General features: G+C 50.0%; 1 protein-coding gene across 2 annotated transcripts in view; it reads left to right on the top strand.

Annotated features, from left to right (window-relative positions):
- The window catches only part of ntn1a (netrin 1a), a 61,443-nt gene that overhangs the window by 37,506 nt on the left and 9,329 nt on the right, over positions 1-14,608 (top strand). Inside the window, exons 4-5 of one of the 2 annotated variants that reach the window (XM_062547892.1) lie at positions 5,073-5,222; positions 7,496-7,549. In XM_062547892.1, the coding sequence (XP_062403876.1) occupies positions 5,073-5,222; positions 7,496-7,549 (204 nt within the window). The remainder of the gene's footprint in view (positions 1-5,072; positions 5,223-7,495; positions 7,550-14,608) is intronic. The other variant, XM_062547900.1, reaches the window with a different exon arrangement.

Raw genomic sequence — 14,608 nt, 5'->3', positions numbered from 1 at the left:
TGTATTTAGTTACATCAAAACAGAGCCACAATAAAGAATCTATGGTAATTACCTAAAGGTGACAAATGATATGAAGCATGATCCCCTTCGCTTGCCAGTTTAAACATTTCTACAAAACTAAATTTAGAGCTTGCCGTGGGCGAAGTGTATTACAAAGGCTATATCTCTCCCACTTTAATGAATTTACCACATACCATGTCTTCTTTTTTTTTGTTGAGAATTTATTTGAGCCATCAAATAGTCCCCCCCCCCCCCCCCCCCCTAAAAGAAATGGACTGTTCCATGAATCATGCCTCAGTATCAGTCAATGAAATGAGAAGCCAATAAGCCCTGGTGTGCTCTTCGGCTGACAAATGAAGTGTTCGTACCCGACAGCAATTAAGGGCCTGCTATTATTTATTGTGGGAGGAACGCTTTCCCCTTTGCGGCTTTTGGACCGGCGCTCTACCCAAGAGCACCAGAGGGTAGAGGAATGTGCGGCGGCGGGCGGCGAGCGGCGCGAGGTGTTGTTGCTGCCCGAGGGAGCCGAGGCTAACCGACGCCGACAGGTTTCAGTAGCCGTTGATAGACTAAAAACGTGGCCCGGTCGGGGGCGCGGGGTGCTGTTGACGAGAGCGCGGCCCCCGCCGCATTTCTCCGTGATGGATGCCGTCATCCCTCATAGAGCGCCATGTAAATACACAAGGTGTGGAGCGCGAGGCTTTTTGAAAACGCGGATCTTGTTCCAGCGGCCATTTTTTTTCCCTTTTTTTTTTTTTTTAACCCGCCCTCGCTCGTTACGCTGCCCTGCGGGAGAGGGCTTGGCCTGCCACGGAGGATCAGTGCCCCCGCAGCAAAGCCGTCCGCAACAAAATGGATTTGATTTGGCAAATGAGCCATTCTGTTTACACACGGCCCGCCGCGCTGAGATCATGCAGGTGGACGTGACACGGAAGGCCCTCGGCGGGGCGCACTTTGGGTGGCCCCCTCCAAGAGCTCTGAATGGTCACTTGATTGGAAACTTGCGCCGGGGTGTTTGCAGAGAGAGAGCGAGAGAGAGAGAGAGAGAGAGACGTCGGCGAAAACCTGGGAGCGAGCGGGCTACAGGCGCACACGCTCTGCCCCTCGGAGCGAGCGCTGGAGGATTGCGTCACCCGCTGATTAGCTCCCCGGGGTGCGGTCCGGCGCAGGGTCTTAAGCCCGTCAGGCTAATTGTGTCTCTTGTTGAGCGGCGCATGAGTATGCAGTTGCCATGGGGATGGCATACAAATAAGACAAAAAAGAAATGTCCCTTCCTGCGTAGACGACCCCATCCCTGTTAGGATTCCGTTCAAAGAGTTGGGAGGTGGGTAAATCTTGCAGGAGAGTTAGGTGGTGGCACCAGTGTGGGGACCTGTGTGGCGATCATTACTGTAATTTCAATTCACAATCTCAGGCAGCAAGTAATTCCAGGCGATGGCACGGGGCAGATTTTTCCAAAGCAGAATTAGGTAGTGTTAGAGGGAGAGCCTGTTTGAGTTTGAGCAACATGTTTAAGCTATTATGCCGTTCTCCTTTGCATATGTCTTGCATTGGCACAATAGAGCTTTATTAACCACAAATAACATCTTCTGTTAGGGATTTCAAAATATTGTTTTTCATGACCTCACTTTTCGCTTTTGATTTTCAAAATGGTGCTCGAGGCGGCTGGTTCCTATTAGAACAACGTATAGAACATAACATGACGATTTTTTCCTCCCGGCAAAGAAAATTGTCTGATGTTTCCTGAGAAAAATTCTGTTGTGGTCAGAGGAGGTGGCATCCCCAGATTTCGCTAAATTAGCATCTTGCTGTTAATAAATAACTCGGTATCACTTTACGCTGGCGCTCCAATCAACGACGGGGGAAACCACAATTTAGAGGAGAAACCAAAAGCAACATTGCACTGACACGGCTTGAGTAACGCTGCTATAATTTTTTCCCTCCTCTTTATTGGCTTCAGACATTTTTGAGGGCTAGTTCAAAACCTAATTATAACAACACGCAGCCTTCGCGGGCCTGGCCAAACTCCAGCGCTCAACAAATTATTCTATTGGCTCGGAGCGCACGGATTTAATGGGGGAGAGGAGTTCAAACTTCAAACGCCAGCCTCATGGTAAACGATTGGCAGGGTTCAGAACTTCTCACGTTGTGCAATCTGCTCGGCTGAAGCCACCGCGGCGGAGCGCTTTGAAATGGGCTCCGCACTCCCATTAACGGAGAACATTTTTCTCCCTTTATTTGGAGCTGCTCTCGCCAAGATCTTTTTACGTGAGAAACCCGATGCCGCGTCCATCTGAGCTGCCCCGGCGAGTGCGGAACGGAGGGAAGGAGAGAGAGAGAGAGAGGGGGGGGGGAGCGAGAGCGAGGGACGTCGTTTAAGCGGGACCGAAGCCTCACCTCCAGGGGTTGTTTCCACGCTCCGCGAGGAGCCACAGCCCACCAGGCGTGCGTTAAAAAGTGCACGACACTCCGAGAGTGGCGCTTTATAGGATAGGTGAAGGCTGACGACATGGGAGCGCGCTCCTCTTTGCCAGAGGGAGAGAGCGGTGTGTGTGTGTGTGTGTGTGTGTGTGTGTGTGTGTGAGTGTGAGAGGGGCTCTCGAGTGAGACCTGCAAGGCTCCACGTCTCTCTCTCCCCAAGTCGTCTAGGGGCTGAGAGGCCTGAGTGCAACCACTTTCCCCCGTGGACACCCACTTAAAGCCCCTACTTCTCAAGACTCCAGCAGGCTCTAAAGAGAGAGAGAATGAGAGAGAGAGAGAGAAAGGGAGAGAGAGAGAGGTTGGTCCACCTGGGACCCATGTGTGGTGCACCTTGATTTACTGGTGAGCTCAAACTGTCTGGCCACGACAGTTATTGGGCAGACGCCGTTTTTTAGACTAATCTGGTTCTCAGAAGTAGCCTGCGCCCTCACCGTCGTCCCCCGCCCTCTCCTCCAACAAGAAGCCTCCTCCACCCTCCCTCCGCCCGCCCGCCCGCCCCACACACTTGTCAGACACGCGGATAAATCTGTGTGCTTGGAGATAGCATCAGTCACCCCCCGTGAGCTCCAGTGATCTCTCGCTCTCTGAGTGCCAGACAAAGCGAGTCGATGAGGAGAGTGACAGATTGAGGAGATGGCGCTAATCACTACATGTGCTTCAGCACCTCGCGAGCACACCCGGGCTCTGATAAGGGGCGGGAAGGCCACGGATTCCACTTTGTTGTCAGGTGTAGATAAGAGCGGAGGAAACAATAAATCACGACCCCCAGAAACACGCTCACGAGGGTCGAGCAGAGAGGGAGTGAACAGGAGGGAGGGAGGAGCGGAGGGCCTCAAGTGAAGCAGCAGTGCTTACAGTCCAAAGTAGTTTGCCATTTTTCATGAAAAATTGGGGCAACAAAAATTTGGAAAAAAAATGATAAAGTAGTGAACACACACCTGATAGATCACATTGAGCAGTCATTTAACAGTTAATTTGTTCTACATACCACTAAGAACGAAAAGCCACTCAGAAATTCAACACTAAAATCACATCTATGATCCATCATTTTTATGAGGCCAGAATTGGAAAGTAAACAGAAGTGTAGCTTAGTGGATTTGCCAGACTGTACCATTCAATGCTGTAGTGAGATCTAACACCATTTATCAACCAAACCGCTTCCTCAAAGGTTACACAAGGTAGGTTTTCCTACTTTAGTTTAACCTAAATAACCTTCTGTCATAAATTATTAAAAGTGCGATTTTCATGCAGAAAAATCCAAAAATGTGAAGCTCCATTTCGCGTGAAAAGGTGACTTTCTCATTTACGGCTAAACCAAACTTCAGACAGGCAGGCTTGCCAGTGGGCCAGCTTAAAGAGAGCTTTGATGACGGGCTAGTGACAAGTGACACAAGGCAGAGCTGTAGGGAGTGGCTCCACTGGTCAGGTCCACCCTGCAGACCAGTCACTCCACCATCCCTCGTGGCTCTCACACACACACACACACACACACACACACACACACACACACACACATGGGCTTATGGGGACTAACACACACAGAGAGCACCACACATAACAGCGGCCATATCCCACCCCACTGAAACCGCTCATATGGTGCCTCAGTATTAACTCCAGTATATGGGCTGTTTGAAAAGCCGCCGGTTTGATGGGAGGATCTGTTGAAATATTTGTGTGGTTGTGGCTGCAGGCTATTAGAGAGAGAGAGAGAGAGAGAGAGAGGGGCTTTTCTGCTCGTGACATAATATCGATAGAACGCAACAGCCGTACGGACGTTCCTTCAATAGCATCTGTAGCTCAAGGGCTGCCCCCAAGATAATAAAAACCCCTCTGAGATGTGAAGTTATTGCACGCTCTCCCACATAGTACGCAAAATTAAACCATATGGCCCAGGGAGACCTCCCAGATTTGGAGGAAATGCGACAGATGCAAGTTTTTGGCACGAGCTCAAAGCCCAATGCACCCAATCAGAATCATCTTTGTGATTTCCTGTTGTTCTAAACACACATCCACTGGAGACAGGTTGTGACTCAGGGCGAGAGTTGTGCAATGCTGGAGTTTGAATCATCAGCGTGCACTGGTTTGCATGATGCCTTTGTTATAGTGAGCCCCTAATTGATCAAATAGGTGGAATGAGTGGTTTTGATGAAAGGAAAGAGAGAGAGACTTCCCACACATGCACGTGCAGGATTCTTCACACATGACAAATGCCCTCCTCTGAAGGCCAGTGGAAAAGAACAGAATCCTTAGTTTGTGGCCATCAGAAAAAAAAAACCCAAAATGGACGTCGCTGGACCTCCTTCTCGTCCTTCACCTCTCTCCCTGACGCTGAGCTTTGCTGTCTTGTCTGCAGATCTTCTCGTTGCCAATTTCACTGCTGCTGTTGTTAACCTGTTCTCTTTTGTTTGTGCGGTTCTCTGTTTGTGTTTGTCGTAGTTGTCTCTGTTTGTGCAGGTTTTATTATATGTCTGTGAATATGTGCTTATATGTATGTGTGTGTGTGTGAGCGTGTGTGTGTGTGTGTGTGTGTGTGTGTGTGTGAGTGTCCCCACACGTGTGTTCTCTTACCTCTTCTCTTCTGTTCCTCACAGCATGCGATTGCCATCCCGTGGGCGCTGCGGGCAAAACCTGTAACCAAACCACGGGCCAATGTCCCTGTAAAGATGGCGTGACGGGTATCACGTGCAACCGTTGTGCTAAAGGCTACCAGCAGAGCCGCTCACCCATTGCCCCATGCATAAGTACGTGCACCGGTCTTTCAGCAAAGCTCCTATTCCATATAAGCTACCTCAGAGGTCAATATAGAGACATACCTGAAGTTCACCAGGCAAGCGCATCCAGAGATTTGACGTCCAAGGCTTACTGCCCTTTACTGCCTCTATTGCCATTATCACACAGTCATGAGTCTCGAGGAAGTGAATCTCATTTCCTCTTGTCTGTGGTGTTAAGCCCTCAGACAAATTGATATATGATTCGAACAGTGACTGGAACAGCCATAATAAACAGATCATTAACACAATCCCCAATTGGACAACGTTACGATCTGCCACCTGCTGACAATCTCCTTTCCTTATAAATCTCAAGTTCATAGTGCACAGAACCAAGGAATTGTTAACTGTGTCTCCAGACGTCATATTTGGGTCATGCAGGACATTAAAAGTGATAAATGGTTCCTACAGCAAGCTTGAGGAACACCAAGTGAGGACCAAAAGTTCAGGCCTTCTGCTATCAAAGACAACAGCACTGCCATCATGGCACCCTCCATTCTTCTGTAATTGTTTTACTTTGGTGCTTTTGTCAATGAAACAAAGCTTGGAACCTAGACAAAGCAGTCATGGAAATGAGTCACTCTTAAGCCGCTCTCTGGCAAGAGGCAGTGGAGGGATCAATTAAACCCATAAACGTATTGGAATTGGATATCTTTGAGTTTTCCTGGGAAAGTCGGAGAAAGTCGCATACGAATGTGAGAAACTTGGACAGACAGACGTCCCAGAGATTGAATCGAAAATATTTAGTTTCGCTTTATAATAGTGAAATGATCTGTTTTGATTTTAACAGCGCATGCTAACCAGTACGCTTCAGTCCTGAGCCAAGTTGAATTTTAACAAGGAGTGGAGTCACTGCTTCGTACTGCCCAACCTCCTGCTCCACACCGCCCAGAGCAGATGACTGTAAATCCATACTAGTTGTTGATTATGAGAAACAGGCTTGCTATTTTATCTCGCTGGCTGTAGATACTGATGTTCAATGATCAGAGATGTAGGGCATTGGGCGTACTGACACTGTACTGTTTGTACCAGATTAGGGTTTGCTCGTATCCCAGACCACACTGTGACTCAGATATACATTCTGATTAATATCTTATTTATCGACTGATATATATCATTCTATTACTTTACAGAAGTTTACAAAACATTTCAGTAGAGTTGTAAGAGTAGGGATTTTTATTGCATTTCAGCCACAGACAGTGTAAAACTTGAAAGATCTTGTTTTGACTAAAAAAAATGAATACATTTATTTTCTTGATTTATGAGTTTCATGTTCACTGGCAAAAGCATCAAAGAACTTAAGACCACCCATTACTTTGGCCTCATGAGGAATGCTGACAGAAATGAATTCAGCTCTTACCAAAATCAGTTAATCTCACCAAGTGGCTTTGGCCCTCTGCCTCACGAGCTGTCCCACTACCCCAGTAAGACTCCCCAGCAGCTCTTCCATCCAATACATATTTCTACTCACCAGTCTGGAAATTGGACACAGCTCCTCCCAACAAAACAACCAGGCTGGAAGAATGAAGATGACGAATCGCCATAACCTGAGGGCCACCATTTTGTTTTGTCAGAAGACTTGATTCTTTCTTCCTTTACACAGGCCTTTTTAAAGCATGCTCATTAGTTCTATGGTGCATTTCTCTCTTGAAAAAGTCTTGTCATTCTTTGTCTGAATATTTGTGCTCGTAGTCCTTTTTCCTCTGGTTTCCCTTTGGCCTTGCCTGTTACTTGCTTCCACTTGCTTGTGATATTTGTGTTAATGTGTTAATTGTAGTGACCTACGACTTGGTATGACTTTTTTTACGTTTATCTGTCATCTTCGGTGTTCTGGGTGACCTATAGTGTCTGTAACTGTCCACTTCCTAGACGCTCTACTTCCTACTAGATTGCTTTGAAGTGAGGATTGAAAGAATCAAGTCTTGGACCTTAGAGCACCTTAGAGGTGACTTTCAAAAGCTGACAGGGATCGGAGCTCTATGAGTAACTCTCAAGCACTCTGCATTCTGAAATCAATATAGAACTTTCTATTTTCCCAACTGGTTTATTTGGATGTTTGTCTTACGCTGGGCCATTGATACTTGGGACTGAATAACGTGCATGTGCAAGGGTTTATTGGCACATTGTCCAACTGGTTGTGCCAAACGTAACAAGTAAAGTCATCAGTTAAGTAAGACATCCTTTATTCTCGCCATTTTTACTGCATGTTTAACACGACTGTCTGTCTATCTCTCTCCTGGCAACAGAGATTCCGATAGCACCGCCAACGACCACTGCAAGCAGTACAGAGGAACCAGCAGGTGAGTGGATCAGAACCATGCCATACACTCAAATAATGGGGCCAGTAGCGGTTCTTCAGAACAATGCCATAGAAGAACCTTTTTCAGTGCTTCAAAGAACCATTGAGGCAACAGTTTGCCTGATGTAATGGTTCAACACAGAGTTTTCACTCTCCGTGGATGGAACCATCCAGAGATTTGAAGAAGCATTTCAGCATCTTTATTTTATAGAGTGCCGCTGATATTTTAAAGTCATGCACCAGGCTATGGGAAGGGCTATTGACCTCTAGATTCATCTCCATATATGAGTAAATACATGAGACCTAAGTGCTCCAGTTCTGCTCCCTGGCTGAGGCCTCCTCACAGAAGATGAAGAGACGTGAAGGTTGATGAGGAGCGCAGCAGACACCTCCTCCTCCTCCTCCTCCTCCTCCTCCTCCACAAGTGGCGGCGCTCCTCTCTCTTGCACACTCAAATTGGATCCCTCTTGCCTCTCCTCCTGGCTGCCAGTTCATAAATATTAAATCAATTAGCGCTGGCCTTGGGATGGGGCTCCTTTAATCTCGCGCTCTTCCGCCAATTAATCAGCCCTAACTGCCTCGCAGCGGGGCGCTGACGCAGGAGGGCTCAGGGACTTGTTATTGTTGACTTGTTGATTTTTTATTTTCTTTTTTTTCTTTCACCCCGGGTAGAATTAGAATTTTAGGCGCCTGTGCTAATCAAGTCTACAGCTGTGGAAGATTTTGCGAGGATACATAATATATCCTCTCCTTCAACTTTCATGTAATCAGCTCAGGCTTTTTTTTTGTTGCCTTCCCTCGCAGGCAAAATATGTGCTAAATTCTGAATAAGATTTTGAAATCCATATATCATGTCAGACATCAATCTATCATGCAGTGTTTGCACTGAGAGAATGTTATGAAATACCCTGAAAAATTGTTGGAATATAACACTAATATGTGAATTACTTGTTGAAATAAGGTCAGAGAAGATTAAGAACAGAGCAAAACCAAAAGCGTTCTGAATTGACAGGAATCAGTAGAGGAACAAACGTGTATAAGAACCCATACTGATCCCAAATGCCTCCGTGTGTCCCTCGTGCAGTAGAGGCTAGTGTGTGAGGAGTGCTCTTCGCTCTGCGCCCTCTTAAAGTAGGAATTGTTAGCATGTGAGCGCGCCGCGCAGCTGTTGTGCGACTCCGAGGCCTCTAATGCTTCACTGACAGATCCGATTGACAGCACCGCGAGCGCCGCGCGGCTCGTGTTCCCTCCGTCTTTCTCACCCGGGACTCCGTTCCACCGCTTCTTTTTTTCCCTTCCGCCGTTCTCTCGGTTCTTGTTTGTTCCGTGGCACTGGGAGTTCTCTGCGAGCTCTTTTCCGCTGGTCTGGTTGTGATGGCGTTGTGGTGGCGGATACAGGTAACAGCGGGGGGGCGCCCCTGGGGGTTGGGAGATTGTCTTTACCTAATGGAGCATCCCAGACACGCCGGGGGAGAGGAGGCCGAGGTGCAGCTCCCCTAAAACAAACAAACAGGCCTTTCACAGACCAGGCCTCAGCCATTCACCCCCACCGGGTGTGCATTTCACGCTCGGGCCCTGCAACACAACGGAGCTTTAAGCCAGTGTGCTCGCAAATCACTTTTTAGTGACCCGGCATCCTTTTCTTGTGGCTATCATTTTAACACTATTGTGGTGCCATCACTGGAAAGTTGTGATGTTTTTGTTGGTCAGGTTATTTTAGGAATGAATATTACATAAAATATCCTCCATTTTGTATTGCTTGGAATTGAGTATAATATTTCCCCAGTCTCATCTCTATATCTCGTAATTATGTAAAATTTAGAAAGAATTATGTTCTTTCAGAGATGATTTGCGTAACTGCAAAATGTTTATCCTAAGTTTTTCTCTCATTACCACTAAAATCCTACAATTCTCAGATCCAAGGGGAGCCTTTAGAGAACTTTAAAAAATCATTTTACCCGAGGCCTATCCCTAGGATAACAATCTGGCAATACTGTCGTTAAATCCTAATCTTACTGTTACTCAACATCCGGCATATGACATCATGCAGTGGAAAATGGAGAGGGCTAGTTTCAATAATTAGAATAGACAGAATTAAAAACATGTTATTAAGTGATTATCTAGATTTCACTAAAATATTATGACGTGATGCTGAAATTCTACATTCTCACGTTTGGAAGCGTACCCTTCAGAGGACTCAACAATGAGGGAGAGCCCCCAAATCAGTGTGATTAGTAGGCGTGGCACCCAGACAGACACACTGAAGCGCTCCCATCAGAGTGGACTTGCTGGACCACCCAGGCGTCGGGCCCTGAGTCTGCATTTATTATGTTGTCTCCTGGAGGCCTGGAGCCCACCTTAGGACAGCGGCGCTTATTGGAAGAGAGAAATATGATCTCATCCAATAGATGATGAGTAGCAGATGTGGACCTCCTTATCATCCTACCATCTCCACCCACCAGCCTCCGTCAGCACACCACCCGACTCCCACCACCCCTGGGCTCCTCCACAATTGCCCCGGTGCCTGGGAGCCAGGGGGAGAACCTGCAGACTCCTCGTGGAGACGGGTGGGGTGATGTGGGGTGGGGTGGACAGCTGTGCAGCAGGTGCCTCCCCAGGCCCAGGGAGAGGGGCGAGGAGGAGGAGGAGGGGGGGGGGGGGCATGGAGGAGAAGAGATGGGGGATGTTAATTTGTCTCTTCAGCAATGGGTCCCTTGACCACATAGAGAGGGGTGGAATGCATGGCAAATACCTCCGATTGCGAGGCCCAGACAAAACACATATTGTGCAGGAGGTCACGGATGGTGTGAGCCGCCACTCCCCCACCACCCCCGGACCTCTTCCCGTCCTACACACACACACACACACACACACACACACACACACACACACACACACACACACACACACACACACACACACACACACACACACTCGAGTGAAAGAGATGTCTTCAGAGGAATGCTATGCAGTGGAGATTAGCAGTTGCTGATGATGCCACTGACCATGGCCGAGACCACAGCGCTGATCTCCGTGATGGCCGGCTGCGATAAGGCCGTGAGGACGTCTCCTCTTTCCTCCCCTCCGACCCCGGCGGTGGCTCCTCGCTCCTCGCTCCTCGCTCCTCGCTCCTCGCTCCTCTCCTCGGAGCTCCAGCTCCAGCTCCAGCTCCAGCTGGAAGTGTTTACACGGCTGGTGAGGCGCCCCGCCCTGGACCGTGATTAGCGCTCCTCACGCCCTCGCATGCACTTCCCATCCGGAGACCTTAAAGCGCCGGGTCAGCGGGACCCGCCGAAAAAGACCTCTTGTTTTTCTGTCCGAAAGAAAAACAGATGAAGTAAAAAAGAGAGAGGGAGAAAGAGAGAGAGAAAGAGAGAGGGAGAGAGAGAAAGAGAGAGACAGGGTGGAGTGGTGAGAACAGCGTAATGAATGCTGTTTGATGTTGCTGCCTGCCCTGCTGTCACTGTCTTTTCTCAGCGTGTAAAACTATCAGTTGTGCCTCTGGCCGACTCCTCTTGTTTGCCCTCTGATTCAAACAAGACTCATGTTCTGGAACAGGAGGACCCAGAGCCCTGATCCTCCAAACACGCCGCTCTCGCCTTGCCCAAAACATTTTACTCCGTCCTTCGCCTAATGCGTCCAAACTCCATGTGCGACGCGTTAGGCTTTTGGAGGACTTCTCTCAGACAGACAGATGGACCATTTTCTCCCCTGAAGTGTGAGAGAAAACGAACAAGTGAAAGAAAAGTCTGCCCCCCCTCTCTCTTTCTCTCTCTCTCTCTCTCTCTCTCTCTCTCTCTCTCTCTCCTCCCTCTCTCTCTGGAAAGGACCCAGCCCCATTCAGTAGGCTCCCCGGCAGCAGCAGCAGCAGCCCCAGCCCCGGGCTCTGGCTATAATCTAATTACATGCTTTATTTGCAGCAATTTGTTTCTCAATCAGTCTCGTCGCGGCAGGAGAAAGCCTTCCCCCTGTGCTGTTCTTCACACTTCATTGTGGCCACTCCCGAGCCCAGTGTGTCGGACGCTACAGTTCGTCTGGACGCCGGTGACGTCCCGCCGCTCCGCTGACCCCGGCCGGCCCCACGACCGGCCACAGTCCGCCGGCCGGGGCCTCGTACGAGTCCCCCCCTCGCTGGCCGGGGTACAGTGGACGCTCTCGCACGCTCCCCCCATTATCTCCCCCCCCCCCCCCCCGAGTTTCACCGACTCAGTTAGCCGTGAAAAGCACAGCATGGTGGGTTGTTAGTGCATTAGGAGTCAGAGCAGCAACACAATGGGCTGGAAAGTGCCGCCGGGAGGGAGGGAGGGAGGGAGAGAGAGAGAGAGAGAGAGAGAGAGAGAGAGAGAGAGAGAGAGAGAGAGAGAGAGAGAGAGAGAGAGAGAGAGAGAGAGAGAGAGAGAGAGAGAGAGAGAGAGAGAGAGAGAGAGAGAGAGAGAGAGAGAGAGAGAGAAAGAGAAAGAGAAAGAGAAAGAGAAGAGAGAAAGAGAGAGAGAGAGAGAGAGAGAGAGAGAGAGAGAGAGAGAGAGAGAGCTTACAGTTACAGAGCCGGTCTGTGCGACGGAGCCCAGCGGTGGTCTGGTTAGTATCTCTTGTCACCCGCAGAGAACACGCGCAAGAACACACAGAGGGCAACGCCGTCGCTATCCGACCAGCCTTTTACTCGGCTCCAGGGATGGAGTGAGTGCCGTTTCAATGCGACGCCGAGCCAGAATCGACTGGATTGTTTCCACACACGCACACACACACGCAAGCGCGCACACACACACACACACACACACTCACACTCACATACTGGCTGTCATGAGGGAGAGAGAGCGAGAGAGATGCTGGCGGTCAGGCAGACAGCGAGCGATTCACATTGTCTTTTCAGCGCCTCAACGACACCTCGTCCACTGTGTGAGGGACGTGGAGAGTCAGGCCTGCGCTGAGCACGTGTGTCCTGGTGGCAGAGAGAGAGAGAGAGAGAGAGAGAGAGAGAGAGAGAGAGAGAGAGAGAGAGAGAGAGAGAGAGAGAGAGAGAGAGAGAGAGAGAGAGAGAGAGAGAGAGAGAGAGAGAGAGAGAGAGAGCCCTGATGGGGATCTGGGGGTGCTGTCCTTAGATGGCCGGCTAATGGGGAGTGAGGGACTATCAAAGGGAAGTTATCATGGGGGCAGCAGGGGGGTTATGAGCAAAACAAAAGCAGCTGTTTTTTCTATGGCACTGCTCATTTAAATGGAAATCAGGCCGTCTCGAGATGGACTCTTCAGCTCCCTTTACTTTGCTGCTCTCTCTCTCTCTCTCTCACTCTTTAGTGGTCTTTATCTCTCTCTCTGTCTCTCTTATCTTTAGTGCTCTTTCTTTTATTTTCTCTCTCTCTTTAGTGGTCTTTCTCTCTCTTTCTCTCTCTCCCTCCCTCTCTCTCTGTCTACTTTTATTTGACGCGCTGTCCCATGTTTTCACTGATTCAGGGTTTACTAGAAAAGCAGCCCTCCCCTCCAACGGTCTTCTCTCGTCTTTTTTCAGGGCGGGGGGAGGACATTTTTGTGTCACTCCGCTGTTGCCCGGGCAACCTCATTCACAGCGAGTATAAAGGGCGAGTAAAAGGCAGGCATGGAGCAGGCGAGGGTCGGCCCAAAAACAATGCGCTTTGTTCATAGTGAGGCAGCGCTGAAAAGGGCCCGGCCTGCCCAGAGCTGCCTCTCCTTTCTCTCCCTCTCTCCCACCTCTTGTCTCAGCATCCCCTCCAAAAGAGGACCAGCACAATGCCTGAGGTGGGAAGAGGGGGGGGGGGGCAAAAACAAAAGGAGACACTCTGGTTCCAATTTGTAAGGAGATGAGTTTAGTGGGCCACGAATGAATTTTCATCTTCTTGGGGAACGAGTGAATTATCTCTTTTTGGAGAAGGAGTGAATTTTCATCTTCTTGGGGAAGGAACGAGTGAATTTTCATCTTCTTGGGGAAGGAACGAGTGAATTTTCATCTTCTTCGGGAAGGAACGAGTGAATTTTCATCCTCTTCGGGAAGGAATGAGTGAATTTTTATCTTCTTGAGGAAGGAAACGAGTGAATTTTCATCTTTCTGAAAATGAATGAGTGTGGCCTCGTATGGCGGGGTTCAAGTGCTCCAGAGAGCTTGGGCCTGGCCCGGTGACAGTCCATTACAGTCCATCAGCGCAAAGCCTTCTGGCGCCTTCACACTCAGGTCAGTATGTGGAGCGTCAGAGCGCTCGGCAGCAGGCGCGGCCATTCATCATAAATCTCTGGCGCGCGGAGCGGCTGGACTGGTGATCTGGAACAGGCGCTTGGCGCGCGCTTTTTTTCGGCGCGCTCGTGGGAGGGAGGAGGAGGAGGTGGAGGAGGAGGAGGGCCACAGGGGCCCCCGGTGTTTATTTGTCCGCCCCCTGGCAGAGTCCGCACCGAAAAGGACTTTTTGCGCTAATGCTTCATGGGCTGCTAATTTCCCCCCGACTTCCCTTTGTCTGCGGACGACCTCTCCACCCTCTCCACCCTCCCCTTCGCCTCCTCCCTCCCCATACAGCCAGCGCCAGCACCACCCTCTGGGCACCACCCTCAGCCTCCCGGTGTAATAAATGCCAAAGGCTGACACGGCTCGGGAGGTGGGGTGGCAAAAGCACGCTCGGCGGCGGCGGGCGGTGGGTGGTTGTCGCCGACGGTGATGGAAAAGTTTTGGGGTCCGAGGACAGCGCCGTGGTGACCGAGGGGGGGCGAAGGGTGGGGGACGGGGGCGTGATCATAATCGGCCTTAATCAGCCCCGCCAGAGCCGCCAGGACAGTGGGGACGTGGGGCTACTTTATTTGTGTGCAATTCTAAAGCTGTGGACGGGCACAATGAGCGGCGCCGCACAAAGGTCCCCCCGGCAGGGGCAGTACAGGGGCAGGACAGGGGCAGGACAGGGGCAGGGGCAGGGCCACAGACGGACACAGGCTGCAGCACGCGGGGGCTTTTGTCTGGCTCTCCTCTGTGCTGCGGGGGCCACTCCACTGAATGCCCCATAAAGCCTATTAGGGCAACACAATTGGAGTGGGCAGATGGGTCCTGCAAGAGGCCAGAGGTATTCAA

This window comes from Sardina pilchardus, chromosome 1, assembly GCF_963854185.1.
Source record: "Sardina pilchardus chromosome 1, fSarPil1.1, whole genome shotgun sequence".
Classification (NCBI taxonomy): Eukaryota; Metazoa; Chordata; class Actinopteri; order Clupeiformes; family Clupeidae; genus Sardina; species Sardina pilchardus.
Note: the sequence above shows the minus strand (reverse complement) of the source record. Positions and strands in the feature narration are given on the sequence as shown.